The sequence below is a fragment of the Cydia splendana genome, chromosome 1 (genome assembly GCF_910591565.1).
Source record: "Cydia splendana chromosome 1, ilCydSple1.2, whole genome shotgun sequence".
NCBI lineage: Eukaryota > Metazoa > Arthropoda > Insecta > Lepidoptera > Tortricidae > Cydia > Cydia splendana.
Window position 1 is genome coordinate 30,249,506 of NC_085960.1, and position 27,902 is coordinate 30,277,407.

Sequence of the window (27,902 nt, forward strand, 5' to 3'; positions counted from 1 at the left end):
TTCTATAAGCAATTGATGTAAAGGTTTACGACATCATTTTATAGGGCCGTTATAGGCGTGTACTATAACAGGTTCAAATATAACCATTATAGAGCAATATTACTGTATAATAGTATTTGGAATCACTTTTATGCAACTAATTTGCGCTATTAAGGTTCCCCGCAAGCCACTATAGTTTTGTGTTTTAACAGTGACAAAAAACCCAACTATACAACGATTTTAGGATATAGTGGCTTTAAAGATCACTGCTAAAGTACATAATACTTTAGTAGTTTGCGCTATTAAGGTTCCCTGCAAGCCGCTATAGTTTTGTGTTTTAACAGTGACAAAAACCCAACTATACAACGATTTTAGGATATAGTGGCTTTAGAGATCACTGCTACAGTACATAATACTTTAGTAGTCATATGAACACTATTATAGAACTGTTTTGCTCTATAGTAGCGTTTTTGGGACATATATTTATAGAGTTAATAAGCGCTTTAGTAGTATTTAAATCCCTATTATATCTCATAGCTGTAAACGTCACAATGACTCTTTTATATTACAAAACTGTTGTATAGTGGTTTTGTTTTTTCTTTTAAAAGACAACAGCGTTATAGCTGAGTTTTTATGTCTTTTATACACCGAGTTAGATACATAAAGGTAGAAAACGACTACTTGTAAATGATAAATTTGATCTGTAATGGCTACTTATATCTTGCTTATATAAGTTCAGGCCTAAGCCACATAATGTGGTTCAGTACAAAATATTTTTATATTATTAATAAATTGGTAAAAAAGACCCCAGTGATATTAGTGATTGTAGTTCAGATTTATCATCAATGATTTAATACAAGCATAAAATCGTGAGCTAATAAGCACATTTTTTTACCAATCACACTGAAAAAGAAAACAACAGTAATGACTATATCCAAATTTAAAAAAATCCTATGTTTTTCTTAAGAGTTTGTATGTGCAACTGGGTTACAGCAAAATTCTTTTGGAACCCTAATTTTAATCATGATGGCGGTGAATATTTCGTCATAAGTTCTATAGTTAGCCTATAAAAGCGTCGGATTTACTTCTTGGCTGTATAGTAGTAACTATGGTGAATATCATAATATTTTATTAAATTATTTTATTTAAAACATAAATAAATAGAGGGGGCATTTAAAATTCCTCATTAACCCAATACTATTCTAACGGTAAAACTTCCGTCCCATATACTTTTTGCACTAAAGACCGAATTATTCGACATCTAAATGACGCATATTAATATAGTCTTTATTTATCACCATTTTACTTAGTACCGTTTTAGTGAAGTAAACACACAACAAAACCACTCACAACAGTTGATGGAAAACTTGATAGCAAATTGCGTAGTAAAAGAACTATGAATTCTACTATAGTATAAAAAGCACAATAATATAGAATTTCAAATACTACTATAGTATAAAAAAGCACTATAATGGAATCTCAAATGCTACTATACTATAAATTAACACTATAATGGCGTTACTGACAACAAATTAGCACAAGAGTCATGCATTACATCACTTTTATAGACCTAAAACGTCACGACTGACACTGCTACAGGTCTACTATATCACTGAATGGCACATAAGATGCGCCATTTCGGCTTTATACAACCTTCCTAGGTCTTTTATAGGACCTTAGGCGGTATTTAGGAAACGTTCTATCGACTACTATAGTACCACAAATTGTTACTTGGGTACCTATCTTACTATGCCTGGAAAAGGGTTAATACTCGTCTTATTCTGCATAACTCAACAGTTCATCCCCAACTATACTATACTAGGTACTCTTAAAATAAATAGGTATCAAATGGGTATCAATCAATTACCTTTTATTTATGTAGACGTGTGACGTTCATAGTTGACAAAATTAAAAATTGATCCAACGATTTTGACAGCTTGACAGGTTGGCGTCACCCATACGCCTAACTAAATATAGGTTCCGGAACCTATATTTAATGGCTCACAATCGTGCGCCTGGTACCATATCTACCTCAATTTACTTACATCTATGGTATCAATACATGTAGGTACCAAAGATTCAGGTTCAGGTTGACCAAAGTTCACTCACATCACATCACGACATCCACGTAGACTTTGCTCACTCAATACTTGAACTTTGGACCCCTGATGGTCTGTTGCCGTTGACGGAAGCCCACGTATCCTTACAAGTGATTTCATCACACCGTACGACAAATTATGGAATTACTCAATAACAACATGATTCAGAGTTCACAGACTTGGAAAACATTACCTACTCCCAACTCCCAAGTGATTCGCTATCTCTCTAATGAAAAATTGAGATTGTATTATGAACTTTATTACGCACAACATAAAGTTTGTTTTAATTTAAAAGCGACTTTTGGAGCAACAACTTTATCGACTATCGGTTAGTGGATTATGATTTATAAAGTACTATTTAGACTTTGTACCTACTACGACCACGACGGAAGAGTTTTGGCAGAACGTGTGTAAAAGACTAAGGGTCGGTTGCACCAAACTGTTCGTATTGTTAACCTTTTGGACGCCAATGACCGATATATACGCACCGCAGGTTCAACGCCAAAGACTGATTAATCGGTCACAGATCACAGAGCAACATAGACCTACGTGCATAGGCATAAAGTTCAATTTCAGTTTTGACACTTCGGTGACGTGGCGTCCGCGTGACAGCTTTTGTGTTTGACACGGCGTCGAAAAGGTTAGAGTTCGCTAAATTATTATGTATGGAAAGTTTCATAGTAAAGCGCCGGGGCGCGCCGGTTGACGTTGATCAGTCTGTCAAATGTGGTTGATGGTGCAACTGGCCCTAAGGTTTAATAGCCAGCCAGAATTGCCAGGCTAGGTTACTTAGCTTGGTATTCCACCTGTCCAATTTCTTTGACAAAGATTAACCCGGGTTAGTGGGATGGTGTAACTGGTGCAAGTGGCCCTTAGGTGCGTAGGGTCGTAGTACTGAGTTAACTGGAGTGTCTGGAGTCAACTGGGTACTGAGGGCACTTTAGTGAACGTGTTCTATTGTCTGGTTCTAGTTGTTGCCTGTCTGTAGTATAGGTAGGTACTGGACTGGGTTAATACTTTCGTTTTCTACTCGTACTGTACTATGAGCGTTGATGCTTTGAGATAGGTTTTTTTTAAGCCTTTCGAGGTAGTCGACTCACTTCTCATTGTTGGTGGAACTTTTTCACTGCAGCGCCGTCTTCATTGAGTTATTCACGTTTTCTCTTTACGCGCCATTTTTGAGCGTTGTTTTTTAAAGTTTAGGTAGGTAGGTATATTAAATAAAACGCTACAGAATAAACTTCATGATCCCACCACAACCTAATGGACTAATTTAATGACTCCTTAGTTTTTTGTGTCATCATATCGCTGGCCCAATATTACAGGGTTTCTAAGTTTCACTTTTATGGAACTGAAATTTGAACATTGTCATAGTGACATTAAGTCGAATTTCAACTATCTTGAAAATGTAACATAGAACCCTGTAATATTGGGACAGCGATATCTTGACTTCACATCAAGATCCCGAGGTTTTGAAGGTGAAACTGCCCATTTAAAGTAAAAATTGCGACAAACAGCCCTGAAGAAACTAGCACACTTGAGTAATACCAGGTAATACTATAATAGGTACCGTAAGGCACGCAACAAACCACCAATCTTATCACCGATGTAGATGTAAATCATATAGTCGGGTGACAAGCAAAACTCACTAAGTACTATCAAAAAAATAAAGTAACAATGCACTTTATTACACTTGTAACACGGTTTATTGTCGAATAATTTCAATGATGTTAGTTAGTGACTTTTGCTTGTCACCCGACGATATGTCCTTCACGCACTTGTTCAAAAAAGCTAAGAAAATATATTAAGTGCTACTCTTCGTATTCCAGATTTGAATTTTGATGTTAGTTCTGAGGTGTAGGGGAGAGTGGGTCACAGTGAATCAATTTTTTTGTACAGATGTGCATAATTGTTTTCCATCGTATTTCCTCGGAAACGTTCGTATTTGGCATGCTACTTTAGTCGACCTCAGTACCTACTTTTTGTACCAAGACTGACTGAAATAACAAGACACGTTCGTACGTTTCCGTGAAAATACGATGGAAAATAATTATGCACTACATCTGGCTGTAGGTGTGTAGGCGCGCCATTTCAACTTCAAATTGTATCGTTTTCTTATAGCTTGTAGTGAGAGCTATTTTGCGGAGGGTTCAATGCTAGAATGGCTGGATAAATAGACATTACTTATCTGTAACGTCTGTAACAGTCTATTAGTTATTTGCAAAATCATCGCAACGCTCAAGATTCAATTTTGTCTCGTGGTTCAATTTTGGAATTTCTCGCTTGCTCGGGTATAAATATTAGCACGAGCGGTTAAACAACAACTTTGCCCCCTTGTAAAACAAATAACTATATCCATTTACAGACATCTCTTTTTATTGAGTTACTAGCCTACTTTCGATGTGTAGTCTGATCCGCTAGGTACCCACTCTTAATGCTGACTGTAGCTACGGCATCTGTTATTAAAAAGCAAAATAAGATAAAAATGCATTTATTCTTAATAAAAAATATTAACAATAGTTTTAAAATACACCTTGTAAATTTAACAGTATTCTAAACTAGTCAAAGAACCTGTCACTTTGTGATTATGATGCGTATAATATCGGTTTGTCAAATGCTTCTTACAGAGTGAGCCGTCTTTGATGCTCTTGCTCGAGTGTATTAGGTACGATATTAAGGCATTTTGATGGCTACAAAAATAAACTTAAAGGTAATTACTTATTATATTTATTTTAATTCTTAAAGAGCAATACAAACAAGCAACAATATTCTTATTTCATTTTTATATGTATCTATTTAATATAAAAGTAATTAGTAATTAGGTACCATCACGCCGCTATTGTTGCGCCATTTAGGGTCCTAGCTAAATTGGTTTTTCTATACTTACGCTATAAAATGTCCAATGGGGGATATTACTGCAATGTTCTGCCGCCAGAGTGCAGCACTCCTACGCTAGTAAATTCATAGACTAACTTATACATACTGTGCCTTAAACTGTTTATTGACAAGTTTTCACAGACAATAAAATATGACATTGATGCATCAAGGCGGTTTGTTAACAAGGGCCTACCGGGAAACGCGAAAATCGAAATTTAGTTATCTGCCTCTTTATTGCTCGAATATGCAAGAGTGATAGAGAGATTAGATAACGAAATTTCGAATATTCTTGTTTCGCGGTAGGCCATGTGATTGACGTGACGTGTGATGTGTCAATGTGGTTTGTTTACTGTATGTGCCACAAAGGTGCCACCTACGCAGAGCTTTGCCTAATATTCCCTATTTAGCAAGAACCCTAAATGGCATAACAATCCCGTGTGGTGACTGGTACATTACTGAACTGAACTATTATCAATTGACCCGTATTTTAATGAAATAACATCGCCTGCTGTTTTCATAACAACTTAAGTAAACGTTGCAAAATTAAACGATAAAAGCAAACACGTGCAATCTCATTAAGAAAATGTAATCATACCACATGATGTCATTGTATGCATTTAAGCGTAAGAATAAACAATTAACACTTATTTAATAAATCTTAAGTGTAAACCGCTGCGTTTTTTGTACTTTTGACACCTATATTTGTGAATCTTGTCGTTTCAGGGCAAGACTAACGTAAACGCGAATAAATTAATAAAATGATGACTCGCGTTACTTCTGCCGTGGAATGACAAAAAATAATTTGATAACGACATTCATAATAAACCAAACTCAACAAAAATGAGAGAATTTAGTATAGTGATGATCTGATGATGAAACGCTTAGGCTATTGCTAGTAAAGGTAACATTAAGATGGCGTCATGTTCCGATATTTATTGCCTCCGACACGGCCATCCTGACAAATTACATGTCCTTGTGTATTTTGCTTAAACACACACGTACACTGCAATAAGAAGTTAATAGTCCTCAATCCAACCTTTTCAAAAGCTTCACTACCATCACCTGGTCAGTCAGACTCCGTGACAGTGTCAAACTCTTGTGTGGTAAGGACTTGCGGCCATTTGGAAGTGACGGCAGGCAGCAGGGATGAGGGACACAGCATCAGGTCGAGGATAGACGTGAGAGTGTAGCTGCCGAGGCAGTTCAGCGCCCACTCGTAGTTTACTGGGACGATGTTTAGATTTAATGCCAGGTCTGTAAACAAAGAAACAAATAATTTGGACTGTTTCATAATGGTGGTCATTGTATCAGCAAAACACATCGTGACCCCAGGCTCCCATGAGCTGCGGCATAAAACCGGGACAATGTAAAGTGGAACGACGCTTGTGGTTGGACGTAAGAATTTTCTGTTTATCGACGATAACTTTGCCCAGCAGTGGGTCACTTAAACAGGCTAATAAATAAATAAACTTTTTATTGTCCTATTTTGTCTGAGTTTACAAAAATCTATGATATTTAGTAAGGATCTTATTCTGATTAGGACTATCCCACCCAAAGTTTACGACAATCGAAAGTCGTTCCACAATGCAATGCTAGGAAAATGATGACTCACATGTGAACTGATTTTCTTGTGTGTGTTCCGGTTCGGCGAGCAGCAGGCGCACGTTGTCACCCTCCACTTGAACTTCGCGCGCCGACGCCACCACGCGGCCGCCTGCTGATTCTAACATCACCTGATAAAAAAAACTGACTTGTATTCGCTCCGCGCAAAAATAATGCTACTTACAATTTGAACCTTGTTATATAGTAAATTAGGATGAATTTCGTTTGTTCGAGAAAGCAATGAAACAAAAGAAATGCTGCTTTATTTGGTTTAAGAAAGGTTCTAATCTGGACACGCTACTAGCGTGTCCAGCCAAGTTCAAATAAAAAGGAACTGGCGACGCAGCAACCGTGTGTAATATTACACGAACCATTTCGAGCTACTTTTGACCCCTTCACAACTTGAAACTTAGGTACTTACCCTACACACATCAAATTTGGCACATGTATTCAAGCCTCTTAGCTTGTCCAAAATACAAAATTTTATAAACGTAGCTCAAACAGTTATTGATAAATTAACGTTTAAAAACCTAGTTTTTACGTACAGGCTATTAGGCGTATTATATTTATCTATGTTACTTAAATTTTCTAAAATTTGGTTTGTTGGTAAAAATTAGCCAAGTCAAATCCTTTATAATTTCAGGATTTTCTACACATCACAGAACAACGACACGTATTCTTAATATTGAACTTGGCTCTCATTTCACATTTCAGATTTAAACGGAGTGTAGGTATATTAGGGTAAATAATTACAACGAACTGATAAGTACACAATCATAAAACATGTGCCTAAATAATTTTAAAACAAATCAATCATAATTCCGTAAATCATCGTGTAGTGTTGATAACATAAAATCTAAAGAGGCTTTCTTGCAAATTGAAAACAGGTGTTTAATTTTATCCTAATCACAAGAAACGTGACATAATAATCTCAGTTTGTTTTTCATCACGTGGCACAGGCGCAGTTAACCCTTTACCAGGCTAAGGGATATATATTTTCCACATGCGGCACTTCAAACATGTGTTCTATTTTCGATGAGTAAGACTGACATTCGATTGTCATTTTTGAAATGTCAGCCTGGTAAAGGGTTAAAAACACGTAGGTATAGGCACAGGCTGTTTAAAAATATCTGAATGTTTATAGTCATGTTTAGATTATTTCAGATAAGTACTTGTAAGTTGTGCAGAGTATATGACGGTCACACTGGTTTTTAGGGTTCCGCACCCAAAGGGTAAACGGGACCCTATTACTAAGACTCCACTGTCCATCTGTCTGTCACCAGGCTGTATCTCATGAACGGTGATAGCTAGACAGATGAAATTTTCACAGATGATGTATTTCTGTTGCCGCTATAACAACAAATACTAAAAAGTACGGAACCCTCGGTGGGCGAGTCCGATTCGCACTTGTCCGGCGTTTCATACACATCGTACTGCGGTCGTCGAATGCAAAGTATAAGGTGGCACAATTGTGTTGGTGTAATTCCAGGTATTTAAAAGCAGGAGTTGTAAAGGGGCCCACTGATTAACAGTCCGCCGGACGGTATCGGCCTGTCAAAACAAAATTTTGAGTTCCGAACAACTGACAGGCCGTTACCGTCCGGCGGACTGTTAATCAGTGGGCCTGGGTAGTTAGAGTAGCGCAACCTCGTTTCAAAATACGATTTGCGGAAAATGCTCAGAAGCACTTACTAACTAACTAACAGGTATTTAAACCGGAAACAGGCGTGGCTCACTCCGCGATTTCGTCGCTTTGCAACGGGTAGCTACAAGTACATCCGTTCCACACCAATTTCGGTGGCTAGCTAGGGCGGCTTAGGAGCCGCGCGTGGTTCTGTCGCCACCTAGCGGCCATATCTGATCGTAACAGACGCGTTTTGTTAGAGAGTGAGTCTTCTGTACCTAGTACTATTATTTATTCTGTGCCGGAAACCCCAAAAAGGCCGTGTACCTTGAGCACAGGTTCGCTGAGTACGCTGAAGGGCGGCATGCAGAAGAAGGTGAAGCCGTCGAACAGCTTGCGCGCGGTGGTGCGTGCGCGCTGCGGGCCCGGCTCGCCCGTCCAGTCCAGCGCCTCGAACGGCTCCTGATCAACCAACCATTTCATTGTAGTACAGACAGTGGAGAGACACTCCTGACTTCGGGCAAACTCGGCTCCGTTCGGCTCAGCATTGCTCCGAGCAATTAGGGTTGGCACAACTTGACGTCCCTTTGCGTGCACGACCACAGATAAGATAATTACTTGAATTTTGACAACCCTAAATAGTTTAAAGAGATACTCTGCCATAAGTTAAAAATGGATATCATGATTCGACCCTGAATCGCTGGCAAACTTCGGTTTTGTAGGAAGTGTCCTTTCTGTACAGTAGTACTATTACTTATTCTGTGGTACAGATGTAAAGATCATGAGATGTAAAGTCTAAGGGTGATATTCCACCTGTCCAATTTTTTTGTCCCATGCCATTGCGTCTCTCTCTCATTAAGCAAAATGTGAGAGGCAACACACATTGGAAAAAGAAATTGGATAGGTGGAAGACTCACTCGTGGAACACTCTAAGAAGAAATCGTGCTCGAAAGTTTTATCGATGAAGTAGATGGCGCTGCACGGCGCCGTATGTTTTGTGGTAACTGAATTGTCACAAGACATCTTTTCTCATACAGAGTTTCAGCCTTACCGCACAATGTGCCCTACAGCGACATTTACATTATTCGTCAAATTCGAAACACGATTATTGTCAGAGTTTACATATCTTATATTCAACGAATCTTTAAAATTAAGTAAGATTAGCAAGGCACCCTGGCATTCTGATAAATCTAATGAAATCATGAATAAAACTGTTTCTCGAGTGCGACAACCGATCAAATCTCGTCCAAGGATTTTGCTATCTGTATATAAACTCAAGGGCATAGGCATAATCAGTAACAAAATAACCACATTGTATTTTACATGTGGCTCGTACGATTTGAATTAAGGCGCAGTTGAACGTGGCAAAATGCCACCTGTTTGGCTACCTTGTATGCTCTTTGTATTTATAAGTTATATTTATATTGTGTATGCCAATCGTTAGCAACATGCTTCTCAAATTAATGTCATTGAGACTTAGACATAAAACTAACCTTCTGCAATGTGGAGGGTACACGGAAAGTACAGTCAAGGTCTAAAAGACCCCCACGGACAAATCGCCAAATAAAAAAATAAAAAAACAATAACATTTATTTGCAGCAAACTAAGGTCCCTAGATGCATTACCTTACAGACTAATATACAGCCGGTTAAGCATGTTTGTCAGTAGAAAATGGTGCAAAATTCAAATTTTCTATGGAACGATAACCCATCGCGCCTACATTTTTTTTTAAACGTAAATGGCTTGATAAGTATACATATAATACTAATAATCTTAAAAGTGAAAAAATATTTTGTAGATAGTTTCCTGCTGTATCGACTGTTCCGGTGTATGATTCGGCAGAAACACCGAAATACCACACCACATAATTATATCATATTTATTGCATATACAGTCAGCAGCAGAAGTTGCTGAGCGAGCGAGGTGTTCAAAATAATCTTGACGCGACATTATTGTTAAGAGTATAAGAGCGTGTCAAGGTAATTTTGAACACCTTGCTCGCTTAGCAACTTCTGCTGCTGACTGTAAATTATTCTCACCTCGGCGGCGTGTCCACGTCGCAGCCACGTGTTGGCCCACTCGTAGCGCACGATCCACCGCCCCGCCGCCAGCGCGCACATGAACTTTACGGTTCTAGAAATAAGGTTCGTATTGAATTAACACTTTTCTGTTGTTTTTACTCTTGGTGTCCAGTGACATCATATGATGTTGGTATAAAGATATATATCGTCCAATGGTATGGGCTTATAAGAAAATCACAACACTGTGCAAATCTTAGCCCTTATCTAAACTGTCTAACAGTAGTCTTTAGGCTGATAAGATGACTTTAAGCTAGATATTATATTAGCATAAGTTAATTATTCTACAATGAACCTTACCTCTGCGATCTGCCCTCTTCATCCACCCCAACAACCAAATGCGTCAAGTCCTTAGTAAACTCCTTAACAAACGTCCACCCCCTCTTAGCACACAGCAGTTCCACGGTCTTCACCTCCGCCGACGTGAGACACGAAGCCGCCACGCAAAACTTTACGTTCGGTGTTCTTGGCTTCGTGAACTCATTCTTACTTGTACTTGTAGCATTTGTGCTCTCCGCTGTGTCAAAATTAAGACTTTTCCGAGCTACTGGTGTAGAATTATGCTGGACAGAGTTACAGAACTGGTTTATAGTGGGCGTTGCTAAGGTTAGCTTGGGTTTTGCTATGACGGTGGTGTCTTTGTCGGTGTCGGAGATGTTGATGATTTCCTTGATGAGTTGTGCCTCGTTGGGGTTCAGTTGGGATTGTGTCTGTTTGGGTTGGCCGCCGCTGGCCGCGTTGGATTTTCTTGTGAATGGCGAAGCTCTGTGAATAGAATATTTATTTATTTAAGAAACAAACAGTCGTTTACAAATAAGATTACAAAAATATTTCTTAAATTAAGACGTGGAGGTTCCTTATTATATATAAATTGCCTTCTGTAAAATAAAGCAACAAAAACATAAGGTACTAGGTTAGTTTGTAACGTATAGGTAGACTCACGAGAGTCGGAGAGAATATTATGTTAGTATGGCTGTTCCAGTTTGCAACTCATCGATTAAGGCTTATCAAAGAGATAATTCAAAATAGTAAAGAAATATTCCGACCTCTGGTTATGTCAATATTGTCAGAACTTTTAAGTTCTCAGTTTTTCAGTTTGCTTGAATGTAGAGTAAGCAAACTATAAGCGTAGCACCCCTCCATCATGTATGAGTACATTAGTAGTAAACAGTGCCAAACAGTGCTAAAAAAATGTGATAAAAATCACCTTGATCTGTAGTGTAGAATTTAAAAAAAACTACACTTTTATAGCCAAGTTTAAGTAAATAAATTCGGCCGGTCGCCGGGATACCCTCCTCCAATTGATGGGGGATCCGGGGGATTTAAATATTCTTCGGTGTAGCTTTATTTGACGTTCATAAGCGCATTGTAATATGCCTACTTGAATAATAAACTATCTTTATCTTTTATCGAATTGCAATTTTTTGATAGATGCATACAGCATATGCAGTATGCATCTATCAAAAAATTTTACATAGTACTTACTTCTGTGGTGTCTCTTCACACACACTAGCATCCGAGTCATGGTCCTGCGGCGTGGCAGGGATCACGTGCTGGCTGGTCTGTCCATCTTCCTGGCTCTTATGGCCGGCCTCCTGACTCTTGTGGCCAGCCTCCTGGCTGTGGTGGCTGTCTGTCAGGTTCTGGCACATCCCGGGTGTAAGGAGGTTCTCGATGTGAGCCTGGGTCTCTGGGCCGTGCTTCTGGAATATGAGCTTTTTGTTAAGAGGAGAGTCCAAGTCCGACGGACGCGATCTTACATAGACCAAGAAAACCAAGAAAAGTCTGCAACGATTTTGATAGCACACACAGCTTATTTATACGTCATAATTTCATAGAAGTTTGACGTTTAAAATAACACTTGCACTGCGTCTGCTATCAAAATCTTTGCAGACTTTTCTTGGTCTAACTCTACATGATTCCACATAAAAAGCATAGAATATCAAAAAACCCTCCAATTTAGAAGTTTTAGATATTTCAAAGTACTGGGACCAGAGGGGATAACTTGAATTTTATTTGCTAGTAAATACTTGGAACACCATACGTCATATTCCAATTCGCCACTTACACGCCATGACCATGGGAAGAAGTAAGCTAATGTAAACCTTACATATAAATAGAATGTTCGTTTTCGGCGCCAAAACGCCTTAAAGTCGTTCTAGGTAGTCATGCTCACACTACTTATGACGACTTTAGGGCGTTCTTGAGGTTAATTTTAATTTGAAAGCCTGAATACGCTACTAGTTAACTTTAAATTTACCTACTGAACCTTAAAGATGAACCTGTCTTCACCTCTCATCAGGTAAGACTGCAAAGAAACCAAATACACACCTGATTATGGCCCTTCTCTGTTAAAATTTGCGAGTCCACATTTGATAATGCAAAAAGGCTCTCACTGTCCTTTGGTGGCAAATTACTCTTTATGTTCTGTGTAGTATTGACCAGTCTACTCAAACCCAACACCTTCCTTTGAGTTTTCTGTGTTTTCAGTAGCTGTGAATGTTGTATAACTGCCTGAGATTCAGCCTGTTTTTCAACCAATGTCTTATCTTGACTTTCGATGATGCTTTGACTTTTATTGGTTTTCCCAATATCTGCATCAATATTGGCAAACACTTGGCCCATAACTGAATCGTAATTGATTGAACTCTCGTCTTTATTATCTTCGTTATGTATATCATCAATACTATCTTCATAGATTTCACTTGTAACTTTTATTTTCTTGTTACTAGTCATCTCATCGTCGTTTTCTCTGTTTCTTTTATCAGCCTGCCTCTGTGTTTGTGTTTGTTTCTTTTGCCTCAATGTAGGCATTAGTATTTCAGATGGAGCCGGTTTTGTAGCTTTAAGGAGTTGTACATTGTTCTCTTTGACTGATCCGCTGGCAAACATGTCTTCATCTAGTTCCATTTCTTCAGATTTTTGGCCCTTATTAGGAGTATAAGTAGATGATACTTTGTGAACATCTTCCTTTTTCTCTTGAGGCTCCTGTGTCTTATCTTTCTGAGCTTCATTTTTATCATCTTCATCATCACATTCCATAATTTTAGTAAGTTCTTTCTCAAGGCTTGCTGAGATTTCAATAGGAATAGTTTCAGCTGATGCAGTGTCTTTCTTAGTTGATGCAGTTTTATTTAAATTATCTTTCACATTGTTAGTTGTTGGTGGTTGATCATTACTGGTTTCAATGCATTTTGTCTGCTGTGTAACAGCACTGACTACACCCTCACCACCAATATTGATCTCAATGTTTTGTACATCTAAAGTTTTAGGAACAGATGGAGATGAATTACAAGATGTCGCCTTTTCCATACACTGCAATGTTTGAGCCTCCTGATCTGTATTAAGTTTCACTTTAACATCATTTTTCTTTTTCTTGATAAAAATATTAGTCAGTGTACTTCCAATTTTGATTGTAATCTGTATATCATCTGAATCAGTTTCAATATTGTCATTAACAGCATGGTTGACTGTTTGAACAGTATTTTCTTTGTCTGTCTCTGTACTTTTGGGATTGGTTTCCGAATCATCGGTAGGTTTATCTGTTTGCAAAGCACTCTTTTTAAGAAAAGGTATATTGCTTCTGGACATTAAATTAACTTCAGTCTCTACGGGTTCTCTTTGATTTTCATCATAACCTTTAAAATTATTTAATATAGATGAACTGTTAGTTCTATGGTCTCTATTAGACATATTATCAATATCTTGAATGGTATCCATTGCCTGACAACTAAGTTTATCTTTTGGTGATGCATTTCCTGGACTTTTGTTGTTCAAATCTACAGCATCATGTTTATTATCAGTGTCAATAATTATTTTATCGGAAACAGGTGATTTCTCTTTTTCATCTATTTTTGGTGTACAATCATCTATTATTATAACTTTTTGAGATTCAGGCTCTACACTTGGGGCAGGGTTGCTGATGGCACTCTTAGATTTCTTACACATTTCTATTGAGACATTTAGTTTATTTTTATTCTTCTTATGTAACTTACTGAACTCTTTTCTCATTTTCTTAACATTGCTCCAGTTCTGCTTGATTTTGTTTAACTTGTCAGTAGGATCTATGCTTATGTTACTAGAGCTGTGCTTATCCCCTGAGGTTTCACTGGGTTTAGATTCATTCTTGTGCTCCCTTTTTCTGGAACTTCTTCGGGGATGATCTGTTGTGTATTCATCATCATCTAGATGAAATGGGTCTATGTTGGGGCCAAAATTTTCTTTGTTTTTTAAAAATTCTTCTGTGTCTGAAACACTCTCAATCTTGTCCCAGTCATCCTGGGGGGGAGGTGGTGCATGTATCACTTTTGTTGGACTCTGAACCTTCTTTGATTCTGTATGGACTTGGATCTCGCATGTTGTTACTTCAACAGCAGGGTCCTCTCCCTGTGTGGATAGCTGGGTGGACACAGGGGCTGAGAAGTGGTTCTGAGAGTCACATAGCCATGCCTTTACAGTTTTACTTGGGTCTTTTTCATCTATCTTATTTATTGGTTGAACTAGCGGGTCTAGAGCAAATTCTTCCACTGAAAAACAATAACAATAACATGTTAACATCTATTATGTTATATTACTAAACAAATATATTTAATTTGTACAATATAGTCAACCTTTGTCAAAAAGGATTACTTAAACTATATATACTTACTTTTGATGTTAAACTGTTTTTCAAACAATGCTGTAGCTTTCTGTACACATTCCGTATATCTCTTGATAACTGCATTTTGCTTCAATGCCCGTCTCTTGACAGGCAGCGCACAGACGGGACACGCCTGCCGCCCTATCCAGCAGCCGTGGCACAGGGTGTGCCCACAAGTGGCAGTCTCCGGAACAATGTAAAATTTACAACTGGAAATTAAAGCATTGTTTTAGTTACTTTTATGTAGGTGTTTCATAACTACAGTGAAAATGCATCAATTGATGCACAAGTAAATTCATAAGACTGAGCATCAATGAAGACCATTATTAAAGTAATAGTTTAAAAGTTTCAAAAAATGTTATGAAGAGATATAATCATAAAAACACAAACCATTCTAAGCAAGTTACAGTTTCCGCTACCCGAGTTAGTTCCTTGGCAGCTATCTCAGGGTTAAACTTTTTCAATAGTTGTTTCTCCATGAATTATGATGCTGCAAACGCGCAAAAACAAAATTAACGAGAATATGAGACAGTCATTCTGTCAGGCTGCGATTGTAATTTGTTCACAAATAGACACTTAATTAGAATAGAAACTTACACTTATTTATTCATTGATTTGAGCAATTTACGCACAAATCCTTTTACAAAAAATAACACTGGCTGGCGGCAAATATTCCTTTGACACTTGACAGTTCGCGCACCGAACTGACAGTGACGTCTGTGACACTGGCCATATTGACGTTTACTGAACGTAGTCCAAATTGTACGTACAAATTTTTCATTTTATTTACTTTAAGTACTTTTGCACCAAGAATACTGTTAAATATACCCATCTTTTTACTTAACAGATATATTTGTGCTTCTAAATACACGTACTTGTCGACAATTTCATCGAATAATTATTAAAATAAATGTTTTGGAGGATTCTACTATCTTATTTTGGACCAGAACTATTTAAGTTAAGTTGAAAAACAGTTATTTTCTTATGAAATTATTATAAATATCTATCATATAAATGGTCAAGCAAATCTTGTCAGTAGAAAAAGGCGCGAAATTCAAATTTTCTATGAGACTATATGCCTTCGCACCTACATTTTTCAAATTTGCCGCCTTTTTCTACTGATAAGATCTGCTTGACCAACTATAGATTTACACTAAATATTAAGGTAATGAATTCATCGAATGTATTAAACAAATAAATCTACTATAACACATATATAGTTTGTCAAAGGACTGTCTCATTTCAAACATATATAGAGATAATCATACTATCTTTGTCTTTTCTAGTACTAGCACCCAAAAGAAAAGGATGGGTATAGTTTTTTTGTTCTTATTTACTGACAAATTTGGTTTGACCAACTATAACAAAAAAAATGACCTGATCTCTCAGTGTTACCAGTTAATTATTGTATACTCCACATTTGTGAGATTAAGATTTTCGAATATAGTCACTAGTTAGACAGACATAATAGTTTTTACCCATACTCCAGTAAAATTAATGATATTTTTTCGCTAATAGGATTGTAAAACAAGTTTTGTTTGGTATTATCACAGTTACAATTTTACCCGAAATTACGACTTTACTTCAAGTAGCAACATTATTTTGTCTGTCAACGAAAAGTCAATCGGAACGGGGGAGCGTGTGCCGATTTGCTGAAGGATCAAAAAACTACCTTCCCATTTTGCAATCACCTTGAACAGACAAATAAACTATATTAAATGTGAGTTAAACTCCTACAAAATATATTTATTAATTTCTGCTCAATAACGGTTAATTTCTTTAAAAATCGCCCTTCAATTTTGACAGAAATGTCATTACATAATATCAAGTTAGATATTCAGTATTCGGTGAATTTTATAACCAACAAGTTATTGTCGGTGTGTAGCCAGAATTATATTATTCGTGTTTGCAGCATGTCTGTGGCACTCCGCGGTTTGTTGAGGGGCGCAGCCAGGAGGGTCCAAGTCCGCACCTTCGCGGCGGAGGCCCCCAAAGAAACTGTCAAAGAGGGCGAGATGGCCCTCACCTTCGCCGCTGGTAACAAGGTACATGTCGCTTAATTTTTGTTTCGTCCATCTACATGTCGCTTAAACTAAACGAAAACATTCATGTCACAATTAAGTCCTTATCTGCAGTTAGATTAGCAATAATAATTAATAATTAATAATCTTAAAAACAAATATGTTCATCTTATAACTTTTAAATATTTTTTTTTAAATAAATAAACGATTAGCAATTGTTAGCATATTGTTAACAGAACCTTAGATTAAAGTTCTCAATAAATATATTTGAGTATTGTGTGTTAAAACAATTACACTGCTGCTCATTTTGTATTAGTTCTACTATGTATATGTATTTTGCAGGTGTTTTACAACAAGGTGTCAGTGAAGCAGGTTGATGTGCCATCCTTCAGCGGATCTTTCGGTATCTTGGCCAAGCATGTCCCCACACTGGGTATGTCATATTTATTTTATCAATATGTTATAATTTCAAAAATTAGTAGTTATAGGTACATAAGGTTTTGAAAACTTCATTTTCATTAGTTTATATTGACTGTGTGCCTTCAGCACTTTAAAACTTTAAATTGTATTTGTGTATGAGGTTTTATTCCTGGATATACATCTTGGGTCACTATGAGTTAAAGACATTACAGATCTTTGTTTCAGTATTAATTTGTATTCTTATCTTGTATGTTTCTGAATAAGTATACAAATTTGTTTGAAAAATCATGTTTGATACTTGAGTCTATTAAATAAAGTTACTGCACTTTTTTTTTAGTCATCACTCATGAAGAAAATTCTAAAGATTATATTAAAAAGGTTGCATTAATATATTATTGGGTTCTTATGGCCATCTTTGGCCTTACCACACCTAATTGCACACCTTGCTGTAGCATAACTATTTCTGTCCACAAAGTTTTGGATTGGATTTGGTCTACAAATGGTTGAAAAATAGTTTCCTAATGAGGAAGGTTGAATAAGCTAACACATTACCATGATGACATTCTCCTGTGTCACTAGTTTTATGGCATTTATCATAATTGGCCAGCTACTAAACATGTTAAAAGAATATTCCAAATTTTATGTTAAAGGAAAAAATGCAAAAAGTTACGCTTCCGGCAGGACTTGAACCCGCAACCTCTGTAATCTGTGTGTTGCTTTAACCAATTAAGTGCTCTTAATATATATTATTATTATGTATGGTATTTTTTGTTTTCAGCTGTCCTCCGACCCGGTGTTGTGACAGTGGTTGAGAGTGACGGCAAACAGAACAAGATCTTTGTGTCATCTGGCACCATCACTGTCAATGACGACTCCTCCGTTCAGGTATGTCTAACAAAAACAGCAGCGAGCCGTTTTATAAATAACTACATATAATTAAAGCAGGAATTTCATTCTTAAAACCTTTTTCAAAGGCATCAACTTTTTAAACTTAAAAATATGTTCTTGAACTGTGATAATAATATTTTAATTCAACCTCGCATTTATATTAGATTGATTTTTGAGCTTAAACCTTACAAGGACAATCTATCATGTATATTTTTTTTAGAGATGGACATGTTAGCATTGGGAACATTTTCCACTCCTGTACCGAAACGAAAATTAAATCAAGAAAGTTTTTAAACTTTTTAATATTTGGCCAAATCAACTTTTAGACCTACACTTTTCATTTTCACGTCTCTGGTGTTAACAAAAATGTCTCTGGAGTTACCAAGAAATCACATTTTCAATTTAATATTTGTCTAAATTTTAGGTTCATCAGAGAGCATGTTTTAACGCATAACATAAAATTATATAATATATTTTATAAGGAAAATCTTCAATTGAAGTGACAGATTAGTGTCAGTCTAAAGGTTGATTCGCCCATTTATGCTTGTTATTTGATTGGTTTGTGTACTGCAGGTGCTGGCCGAGGAGGCGCACCCGCTGGAGAGCCTGGACCGCGGCGCGGCGCAGGAGGCGCTCAGCAAGGCGCAGTCCGAGCTCAGCTCCGCCAGTGGGGACAAGGTACACAGAACTAGTCTTATGCCCGTTGCAAGTTGCACACGTTTCCTTAACTTACCAGATAGGTTCCCTATCTTCTATTTATCGCTATCCCTATCGTCGGATTCTCTTATCTCGGATCGTGAATTGTGACGTCCTAAAGAAAATCCGGCGAAACAGGAATTCGACGAAACAGGAATCCGGCGAATCAGGAACTAACCACCATCTTGATTTAAGCTTTGCATTAATGATTACGAACTGTGAGTTTTATGATATTGAACTTTACTTCTTAGTGATAGGGTTAAAATTTGTGCAGTTTCTGACATTAACCTACACCTGTTACGTGTAAGGGTGCCAACGTTATGGCTCCTCTACACGAATGGCCAACGCTGGCCAATCCAAGGGACGCAGCCACGCGGTAGACTGAGATAGCAATATCACTTGCTCCCTCTAATGCATAAATGCGTCCCTTGGATTCGCCGGCGTTGGCCATTCGTGTAGAGGAGCCATTGGGGATTGTCGGTGCCAATCGGTTTAAGCCAATATTAAAAAAATTCTTCCCAAAAATTGCCGACCGTCCTCGACGTTTCGAAAGTAGATTTAAGAATAACCTGGCGCCACCCATAAGTTCTGTACTAAAGCTACATAAATCAAGCCCAAACATGATGGCAATAAAAATTTACAATAAAATCAGCGACGACCTTAAATTGCAAACATCAGACACGCTATTCAATAAGCAGTTGAAGGACTTCTTAATCAATAAATGCTATTATAATCTGAATGACTTTTTGGAAGATGAAATGTAATTATTATGTAGTTTTTAGTATACTTATTAGACATGACTCGATTTTGAATTTTAATCATTAGTTTTAAATTAACATTATATACCAATTGACATTTTTGACATAAACTGTAAGCACCTAACATTTTTTTAAGCATGAATATTTAATTTTATTATTTTTAGTGACATATAATTTGATAATTTGCTATTGACGTTAGTAAAAATTATATAATGTTTACAACTATTTATTAATTTAAAATGAAATAAGATATTGTTAATGGTACCTACATACATACAAACTCAATCCTTAGATTTAAGAATATCGCCGTGCCCTACCAGGGCCCATGTGAAACATCTTTGTATTACCTATGTAACACCTGTGTACTTACCATGGATGCAATAAATATATGATATGATATGATATGATAAAAAAGCTCTATATTCACGCCATAGAAGCTACATAACTCCATTCGTTTCGACTCTGAGAATGCGACCGATGCGTTAGCATGATCGCGGTTTTATTGCCTGTCCTGTAATGTATGACTTTCGCACTTACAAACTTGTTAGAACGTGATAGTGATAAGCATGGTGACAGACGATAAAGAGACCACCATCTTAACCCTACTGCTATTTAAATATTTTCAAATTTTCTTATAAACTCTATTTATTCCAGGCCAAGGCTGAGGCGGCGATCGCCGTGGAGGTCGCCGAGGAGATCGTGAAGGCTGCGTCCGCGTAAAGCGGGCAATTAGCGTTAGTCTAACTCTATATAAACTGAACCATCTTTAATATATGTATAATAAACACCTCCGTAGAACATGTCAACAGTTCTTATTTATTGCATGTCACTACTGTAAATTATTTGTTGGTCGAAATAAAACAGCGATATGTAGTTGACGTTTGAGTAGTTTATTCAACACAAATCAAACACTTTGGTACAAACTGTTAGCTGCTACAGCGTCGGTTTCGCACAATTCAAAATAAACAGAAAATGCGGCCGCGAACACAACACAGCAAGCGAACTTCGAACTTATCAAAAACCCCGATAGAATAGCCACTTATTACCGCTACGTATTTATTTATTATACGTTTATCGATTCGACATTATAATTTTGGATTAAGCTACCATATAATTTTGAATAATTTTATAATTTTTAATTTGTTCACATTTTTTAACTAAGCTTTACCGAATTCGCTAATATGGAAGGTTAATAGAAGAATTGGTTGCGAGGAAGCCGCGGGACCTACCTACTGAGCTACGCGACGCACAACACATAAGGAAACACCTACACACGACACGTTACGACGTGTCTTACGCTATTTCCAATAACTATAGAAGGATTAAATTACGACTATGATTAGTAAAAATGCACCTTATCTAGAGTAACATTAGAAGCATTCAAATTCCGCGTCGGTAGTGTGTAACTTGACAGTTAATACTTTAAATTCATTTCGTCGACGTTCCTGTATATCGGTTTAGTTGAGGATTACAATAGTGTATGTACCTAGAGTCGATTAGTTAATTTACTTCATTAATAATATTGCGTAACACATACGTCACTAACTAGCTACGGATTACACGAGTCGTTTAAAAGTTGATTAATTAGTAATAAAGAAGCTTAAATCTAGACTTAACCTACGTAGTGTATGCTTAAATGCAATTTAAAAACAATAAAAAAACATCATACAATTTACAAAGTAAATGTTGGCAATACAATAACGTAAATGGTAAAAAAGCATCACGAAATCCATAACATTAAAGGAAGCATGAGGGGAGCCCTACACCTAACCGCGAGGACAAAATAACCTCGCGCTAAACATAAAAATGGGATAAAAATACAAAATATCACATTATTACGTGTTGAGCTTAATTTAAATCCAAACTTTCGAGTAAACACCCCGGACCAGCAAACGACGAAGCTTTCTTTAAATTAAGCTGAACAAATAAGACTAAAATAAGGTTGACTAAATCGATGTACTCGTACGCGTGGAAGTACTCGTACTAGACGCCACTCGCTCGGCCGAGAGTGTGAGATCGCGTGGAGGCTCGGCCGCGAGCGGCGCGGGCGGTGCGCCGGGAGGGAGGTCGCTAAGATTTACGTCGCTATTGGACAGGTTCAATTTCAATACATACGCGCCGCCGTACTATCAAGCGAATATATCAATTTGAAATAACTAGCACAACCATGATTTTCTGCTTCATATGGTAACTAGACGCGGCGCGGGTCCTAGGGGGCCCGGCGGCACCGCACCGAGAACGTCATTATGGCACCGACGTGCGCTTAACTAAGGCGAAATAAATACTAAATCCGGCCAACTAAGTTGGGATAAATTTGATTGCAAATAAAACGCGACACGCTCGTTGAGAATTTGGCACAGCCGTACCGCTGAAATGCAGTTCGAGGGCGTAGAACTGAAAAATAATGAGCAATTGAAAGGAGAACGTAAAGTTTTAGTTCAGCGAGACGGCGAGGATGGAGCGCGGGTGGTGGAGCGTGCCGCGGCCGCCGGGGCGGAGCGGGTCTACAGGTTACACTGCCACAGTATCGTAGGCTGTGAGTCCCCGCCCGTGGACTGCTTGCTGGGGGACTGGGGTGGTTGCTTCTGGTCTGAAAATTTACAAACACGTTACAAAAACAATTTCATGACGAAGTTTTGCAAGCTTGATGAGTGATGACCGTACGAGACATTTGAGACGAGTGATTTGGGACAAGTGAGTTACAAAAATTGGTGACAATATTCTCATTCTCACATTAAAAAAAATAGTACATCTTATAAACCTAACCGGTAAGAAAATGTACTGAAACGATAGCTGTTAGGTTTCATTATGTACTGGCGTTTATATTATAAGGTACCTATTGTAAGCTTATGGAGAACACAGGACATATAAGTGACAAATCAGCAATAACTGGTTAATAAACCGATTGGTTATAGTTAAGCGTGTCTTATGCCAGTCTCAAACGATGAAGATGACATTTTATGTTATTAATTAACAGGTGATAACTATTAATTCATATAAAAATGCGAATAGCAGGCTAATATGAAATGTTTAAAAATTAAAACGACAGGGGTTTAATTTTTGATAGCAGGGCAACTAGTTATCTGTAACTATGCAGGGTCATCCGATTTCAAGGAATAAATGCTAAAATGATTATCACACATGCCTCACGGCAACGGATTATCAAAACAAGGTTATGAGAAGGCCTTACCAATCTGCAAAATAAGTTCAGTGCACAAGGTTGGAAGTGTTAGCGACATAATGTTAGAACATAAACAGGCAAATTAGGTCACATAGACATCGTTCACATACTTGACTTACTGTTTCCTGTAGATGGATGCAGAACATAACACATGCTTAGTAATGCATACTAGTACGCTACGCTATGTATGCAAGCGCACACACAAGGAACCGGCTAGGTATGTTGTTAGAGTGTCTGATTTGAATCTTAGTTAACTGCTCACTGTTCAGTACATGTGTTATCTAATTATTATTTTATTAATTCACATGGTACATTGTGATATAGTGATGTGAAAAGCAATTAAACATTGAGAATATGTGCGCATGTGTACAGCACTAACACATTGGTGAAAAAACTTGAGGTTTAGTGTTCTTGTAAAGGTTAATTTCCATTAATGTCCAAAATGTATAAGTAAATAAAATCACGGAATTTTTTTTTAGCTTAATTTGTTGGAAATACCAAAATGATGTAGGTACCTATATGGTTGAATATCAATTATTAAAAAGCAATCCTGGTACTGGTACTTATTATGAATGGCAGAAATTTAAATTACCTGTAAAAATAGTATGCTTTCACCTTAACTAGTTTAAGATCAACTTAAGTTAGTCAAAACTTATCTAGGTACAAGTAGAATAAATTTAATAAGTAGTACCTAAATATCAGGCAGGGTCAATAAATAAATCAGACCTGAGCCACTTCGTAGCGGGGTTGTATGTTCAAATACTATCACTTCTATAATTTACTTAAATTAAAAAAGAACATGTAAGATTATGATAACACGACGCGTTTTACGCGTTGATGTATGTTTTGAATGAGCTGAATCCTTTTGAACGTTGGACAATCGTTAGTCTGTGCAACATTTCTGTGACAGTGAGAATGTGTGTGTGTGTGTAGGCCTAGTACTGACCTGTCAATGAGTTTCCTCATTTCCTCGGTGTGCATGCCGTCCTTGGCAGTGTGGGCCCTCACTGCAACAGACACAAGTCACGACGCGCTCTACGCTACCTCCTACCTACGGCTGACTCGGGCAACATTCATCCAAAAAAGTGGACTATCAATTTCGTTATTTTTGCAGGTTTACACCACGGTTTTAGCTCTAGTTTATGATGGACAGTTGTTTTTAATACTTTAATCATTATCTTGATAAAGTGTATAGGTAGTAGGTACATATAAACGGTTGGATGGTGTGTTTCTGTATATGGACTTTATACTGTCTTTGTTAAGGTACAAAATCCTAAGGATTAATATTTCTCAATAATAAACTACGAGTATTTTCCATTATAACAACATATTGGATGAATGATACCGAGTCCGCCTTCTGAAACACGGACTATAATCTACAACAATTTAAAAAATAAGTTATCACAACCACGTCTATACACATAAAATAGATTTGTGAAAATTCAGTTGAAGAACGTAGAAATTCCCGTTGGACTATTTAGCGAAACTGAACAACTCATCTTCCTTTTCGCATTTGATACGAAACATAAGATGTATATTTAATATCTTTATTTAAATAATTAATAATTATGTATCACATGATTATTTGTTCAGTATCACAAAACAGTCAGAAGATAGAGAGACAAGACAAATTTTGAAAATTAAATCTAGTAAGCCAATTGCGCTATTGAGAAGCTTAGATGTATCCAATTGTTATTACTGAGACAAATGTTGCATGCTGTCAGTCACAAATGTATTAAAACATAAAGATAATCTAGTTGAGCCAAAGTTTTACCGTCTTCTGTACAGGCGACACCCAGGACGCATGGACCAATTTCAGGATTAATATCGGTTACTCAGGAGTCGACAAACAGTCAGTTTTGATTATATGATGGAATGAAATGGAACTATTTGTCATACTTGTTTATGTAGCAAATTTAGTTAACAAAAATGTAGACTATTTTGCTTTAAGCTTGAGCGGAATATACTACATACTTATATGCGTGTGAAGTATGACAAATATGGTAGATCTGTTGAATTTGATGTGTCCCTGGCAGAAGCAGTGCTATATATTAAATTTGGTTTCAGTAAGCATGTTGCATTCACATGCTTTTCTTAAATAATTTCATTTGACACAAAGTCAAAGAAGATCTTAGCTCAGATATTAGACGCTTTTCAGAACCCCACACGGATCCAAACTAGCCTCATAAATCCCAGAGTCATTTCAATAAAGTTCAAAATACAATTTAAATTTGTTCTTTTCAAGCACATCGGGACTTAGTCGGCTAGGACAAATACGGGGAAACTCGGATAGACGGCAGCTAGCTAGGACAGGATATTAATGATGTCAAAACTGAACTAGGCCTCGGTTGTTTTCACCCGTCGTCCACCACGGCGGACAGCGGCCCTCAAAAGGCCTTAGAAGCTGTATTAACACAACTTGGCGAACGTTATGTCTTCGTATTAAGGTTTAATATTTTTCAATGTAACAATGTGAACGAAAGTAGACCTTATCTCGGTGGAGTAAGGTTTACTACGAGTCAGTACGTACCGGGATAGTTGCGGGGCTGGTCGCACTCGGCCTCGGAGATCTCGTTGGAGTCCTTGCTCTCGTTGAAGGAGGAGGAGCAGTTGTTGTCGGCGGCGGCGTTGCGCGGCGGCGGCGGCGGCGGCTCGGGCGACCCGCCGCACTTGCGGGTTCCTGAGCGAGACGGCGGGTTAACTTAACGTCTTACCCCCTTAGGGCCACCTGCACCATCGCACTAACCCGGGGTTAAAGGGTTAAAACCCTGTGTCAAATTATACTGCTAATCATGGTAACGGTTTAACCGGTTAACCACGGGTTAGTGAATCGTGCAAGTGGCCCTTATTCATAAAACTTTAAGGGACTGATTTAGTTAAACTATGTTTTATCCCTTTCTTACAAATACACTTTTTTTATTGGAGAAAGGTAAACATTTGACCACAATCTCACCTGATGGTAAGTGCCGATGCAGTCTAGGATGGAACATGCTTCAAATTAGGATGGAAGTCAAAACGACAGATAAATTATTAGCCAATTGAGGATTGTTTGTGAATAAGGGGGTTATAATGGACCTAGAATCTGCGTCCCGATAGGGGAATGAAACTAACGGAAATGGCCAGCCATCGGGTTCATGACACTGGCCTCGGCGGCCGGCCCGGCGACCGTGTATATCTAATAACCGATTTAATTAGAGCCGATTTAAGATTTAAGCCTATTTAAGTTTACGAATTAGGCCACAAGATGGCAAACCCTCAAAAGCGCAAGGGAGTGGTTCAACACTTGCTCATTGGCGTGGTGTCAATGTCAAGTTAAAGCTTTTGATTTTAGTCACAAGATGGCATTCCGAACACGCACGGTGCCCTGACAGGGTCACTAGGGGGTGGTGGACATGATAGCTGTGTGAGGTTACCATAGACTAGGAATCCTCTAGACGGATTTTAGAGCATTTATTTCATGAAACCGATGCTGCCAAAAATACTGGGGTGCGGGGGACGAGGTAAGCGAGTCCCGTGCCGTGATTGGTCCGTTCAAAAACACGGAAGTCACACAAAGACACGACTCGAAACTGGAGTAAAACTAGCGTATATTTGTGGCAGAGGGGGTAGCGCTACTATGCTCTGTCTGGAGGATGACTTGTCTGTGGAGGTTCCTCACCGATGCTGGGCCGCGAGCCGTAGTGGTCGGAGTAGGGCGTGCCGTAGGCGCCGGTGTACTGCTCGTCCTCGGGCTGGCAGCACGCGGGCTCGTCGTACTCGGGGCCGCAGGCGTACATCGGTCGGGAGTAGCGGGCGCGCTGAAATAAACCATATTTGTTTACAGGTAAGAATCAAATTTGAATGTCAGGCCAGTAGTGTTTGAGCATCTTTGAAAATATTAAAGAGGAACGTGAGCTTGCGTTCCGTAGAGCGCGGAGCGCTCATTCTTTCTTCCGTGGATCCGTCCGTGCAAAAAAAACTTAAATTTTGAGGTTCTGTATTGTCCGTTTCTACTTCCTCATCTGAACGCATACCAACCGACGTGCGCCTTTGCGAATATTTAATGCGCGTAATATGATGTTTACAAAAGCAACTGCCGTCTGACCTGCTAGCATGAGTTGTCGCGCGTGACTCCATACATCTAGCGCGAGTTCGCGGTGCTCAAAAACATCTGAACATGCACTTTAACGTCTTGACAACAGAAGCTTTGTTTAGATCTTTGTGAATATCTTGGCCGCTCTGATATATCTGATGGCGACTGTACGAATCTCCGTCCTTCTCCAAATTATCTGAATAGTGAGTTAGTATGTCGATCACTCACGTATTGGTCCTCTTCAGCGCAGGTGGCCGGGTCGTCGTACTCGGGCGCGGTGGAGTAGATGGCGCTCTGTCCTCCCTGCGAGTTCTTGCGGGCGTAGCGGCTGTTGGCGCGAGGCTGAAACCAAGTTCATAGAAAGGTTACATTATATTATTACTATATATACTCACATTTTTATTGTTATAATATCTGAATCCTGGTCACGGCACCAATTGTCACTTTGAGTCAAGTTAAACAACTGCGTACATAACTTTTTATTTAGCATTCCAGTTATTTCACAGATCAACGTCTTTATAACAAAATGACAGGATTACTTTTGCTTGGGTCGACCTATTTTGTCGAAGCTTTGTAATTATCCTGAACTCACTGCAGTACGTAACGCCAGTTTAAAACACTTACCTCATGCCGGCTGCTGCGTGCACAGTCCGGGGTTATCAAAGTTTGCAGTTTTTTGTCATTTTGTCTAGCATACTCAAATTGGCAACATGGATATAGAACCGTAAAGGTGTAGTCCTGGAATACACTCACCATGCTCTGGCTGCCGGCGCGGGAGTGCGCGGGGTGGTGCGGGTGCGGGTGCGCGAGCGTGCCGGCGTGCGCGTGCGCGTGCGCGTGCGGGAACGCCAGCGCCTTGCTCGGGTCCATCTCCTCGCGGAAGCCCAGCAGGTGGAACGTGGCGTACGGGCAGATCTCGTCTTCCATGCCTGGAAATAGTTGTTTTATAAGTAGGCCGCTTATGTGGA

At 38.3% G+C, this 27,902-nt stretch overlaps 3 protein-coding genes and 1 long non-coding RNA gene across 56 annotated transcripts in view; 2 read left to right on the forward strand and 2 right to left on the reverse strand.

Moving 5' to 3' along the window:
• Window positions 1-27,902, forward strand: part of LOC134793094 (uncharacterized) — a 454,735-nt gene that overhangs the window by 197,563 nt on the left and 229,270 nt on the right. The window lies entirely within an intron of this gene.
• Window positions 1,970-20,559, forward strand: LOC134793083 (ATP synthase subunit delta, mitochondrial). 2 transcript variants are annotated; one of them, XM_063764617.1, is made up of 6 exons: window positions 1,970-1,977; window positions 16,811-16,943; window positions 17,262-17,352; window positions 18,118-18,224; window positions 18,801-18,905; window positions 20,336-20,559. In XM_063764617.1, the coding sequence occupies exons 2-6, from the start codon at window positions 16,812-16,814 to the stop codon at window positions 20,399-20,401; spliced, it is 501 nt and encodes a 166-aa protein (XP_063620687.1). In that variant the 5' UTR covers window positions 1,970-1,977; window position 16,811; the 3' UTR covers window positions 20,402-20,559. The 2 variants fall into 2 exon arrangements, with proteins under 2 accessions (XP_063620687.1, XP_063620682.1); XM_063764612.1 differs by lacking the exon at window positions 1,970-1,977 and adding an exon at window positions 16,502-16,618.
• Window positions 5,361-15,570, reverse strand: LOC134792992 (uncharacterized). 3 transcript variants are annotated; one of them, XM_063764505.1, is made up of 10 exons: window positions 15,496-15,564; window positions 15,289-15,388; window positions 14,908-15,107; window positions 12,591-14,785; window positions 11,745-11,962; window positions 10,560-11,024; window positions 10,221-10,314; window positions 8,509-8,643; window positions 6,568-6,688; window positions 5,361-6,209 (listed from the first exon to the last, which is right to left on the reverse strand). In XM_063764505.1, exons 2-10 carry the CDS (start codon window positions 15,375-15,377, stop codon window positions 6,022-6,024), a joined length of 3,705 nt encoding a protein of 1,234 aa, XP_063620575.1. In that variant the 5' UTR covers window positions 15,378-15,388; window positions 15,496-15,564; the 3' UTR covers window positions 5,361-6,021. The 3 variants fall into 3 exon arrangements, with proteins under 3 accessions (XP_063620575.1, XP_063620568.1, XP_063620584.1); XM_063764498.1 differs by having other exon boundaries at window positions 15,289-15,570; XM_063764514.1 differs by having other exon boundaries at window positions 6,049-6,209; window positions 6,568-6,678; window positions 15,289-15,570.
• Window positions 20,551-27,902, reverse strand: part of LOC134792746 (cell adhesion molecule Dscam2) — a 97,688-nt gene continuing 90,336 nt past the window's right edge. For 49 of the 50 annotated variants that reach the window (XM_063764113.1, XM_063764292.1, XM_063764121.1 and 46 more), the window contains 6 exons: window positions 27,688-27,863; window positions 27,163-27,276; window positions 26,521-26,659; window positions 25,393-25,542; window positions 23,809-23,869; window positions 20,551-22,271 (listed from right to left, as the gene is read on the reverse strand). In XM_063764113.1, the coding sequence (XP_063620183.1) occupies window positions 22,193-22,271; window positions 23,809-23,869; window positions 25,393-25,542; window positions 26,521-26,659; window positions 27,163-27,276; window positions 27,688-27,863 (719 nt within the window). In that variant the 3' untranslated portion in view covers window positions 20,551-22,192. The remainder of the gene's footprint in view (window positions 22,272-23,808; window positions 23,870-25,392; window positions 25,543-26,520; window positions 26,660-27,162; window positions 27,277-27,687; window positions 27,864-27,902) is intronic. The other variant, XM_063764448.1, reaches the window with a different exon arrangement.

Excerpts from the sequence above, each read along its gene's own strand:
- LOC134792992 (XM_063764498.1), bottom strand. The coding sequence starts at position 15,377 with ATGGAGAAACAACTATTGAAAAAGTTTAACCCTGAGATAGCTGCCAAG. Across the intron at positions 10,315-10,559 it reads GAAGAGGGCAGATCGCAGAG|AACCGTAAAGTTCATGTGCG; the intron begins GTAAGGTTCATT and ends CCTTATTTCTAG. Across the intron at positions 6,689-8,508 it reads TCAGCGAACCTGTGCTCAAG|GTGATGTTAGAATCAGCAGG; the intron begins GTACACGGCCTT and ends TTTTTTTATCAG.
- LOC134793083 (XM_063764617.1), top strand. The coding sequence starts at position 16,812 with ATGTCTGTGGCACTCCGCGGTTTGTTGAGGGGCGCAGCCAGGAGGGTC. Across the intron at positions 16,944-17,261 it reads CCTTCGCCGCTGGTAACAAG|GTGTTTTACAACAAGGTGTC; the intron begins GTACATGTCGCT and ends TGTATTTTGCAG. Across the intron at positions 18,225-18,800 it reads ATGACGACTCCTCCGTTCAG|GTGCTGGCCGAGGAGGCGCA; the intron begins GTATGTCTAACA and ends TGTGTACTGCAG.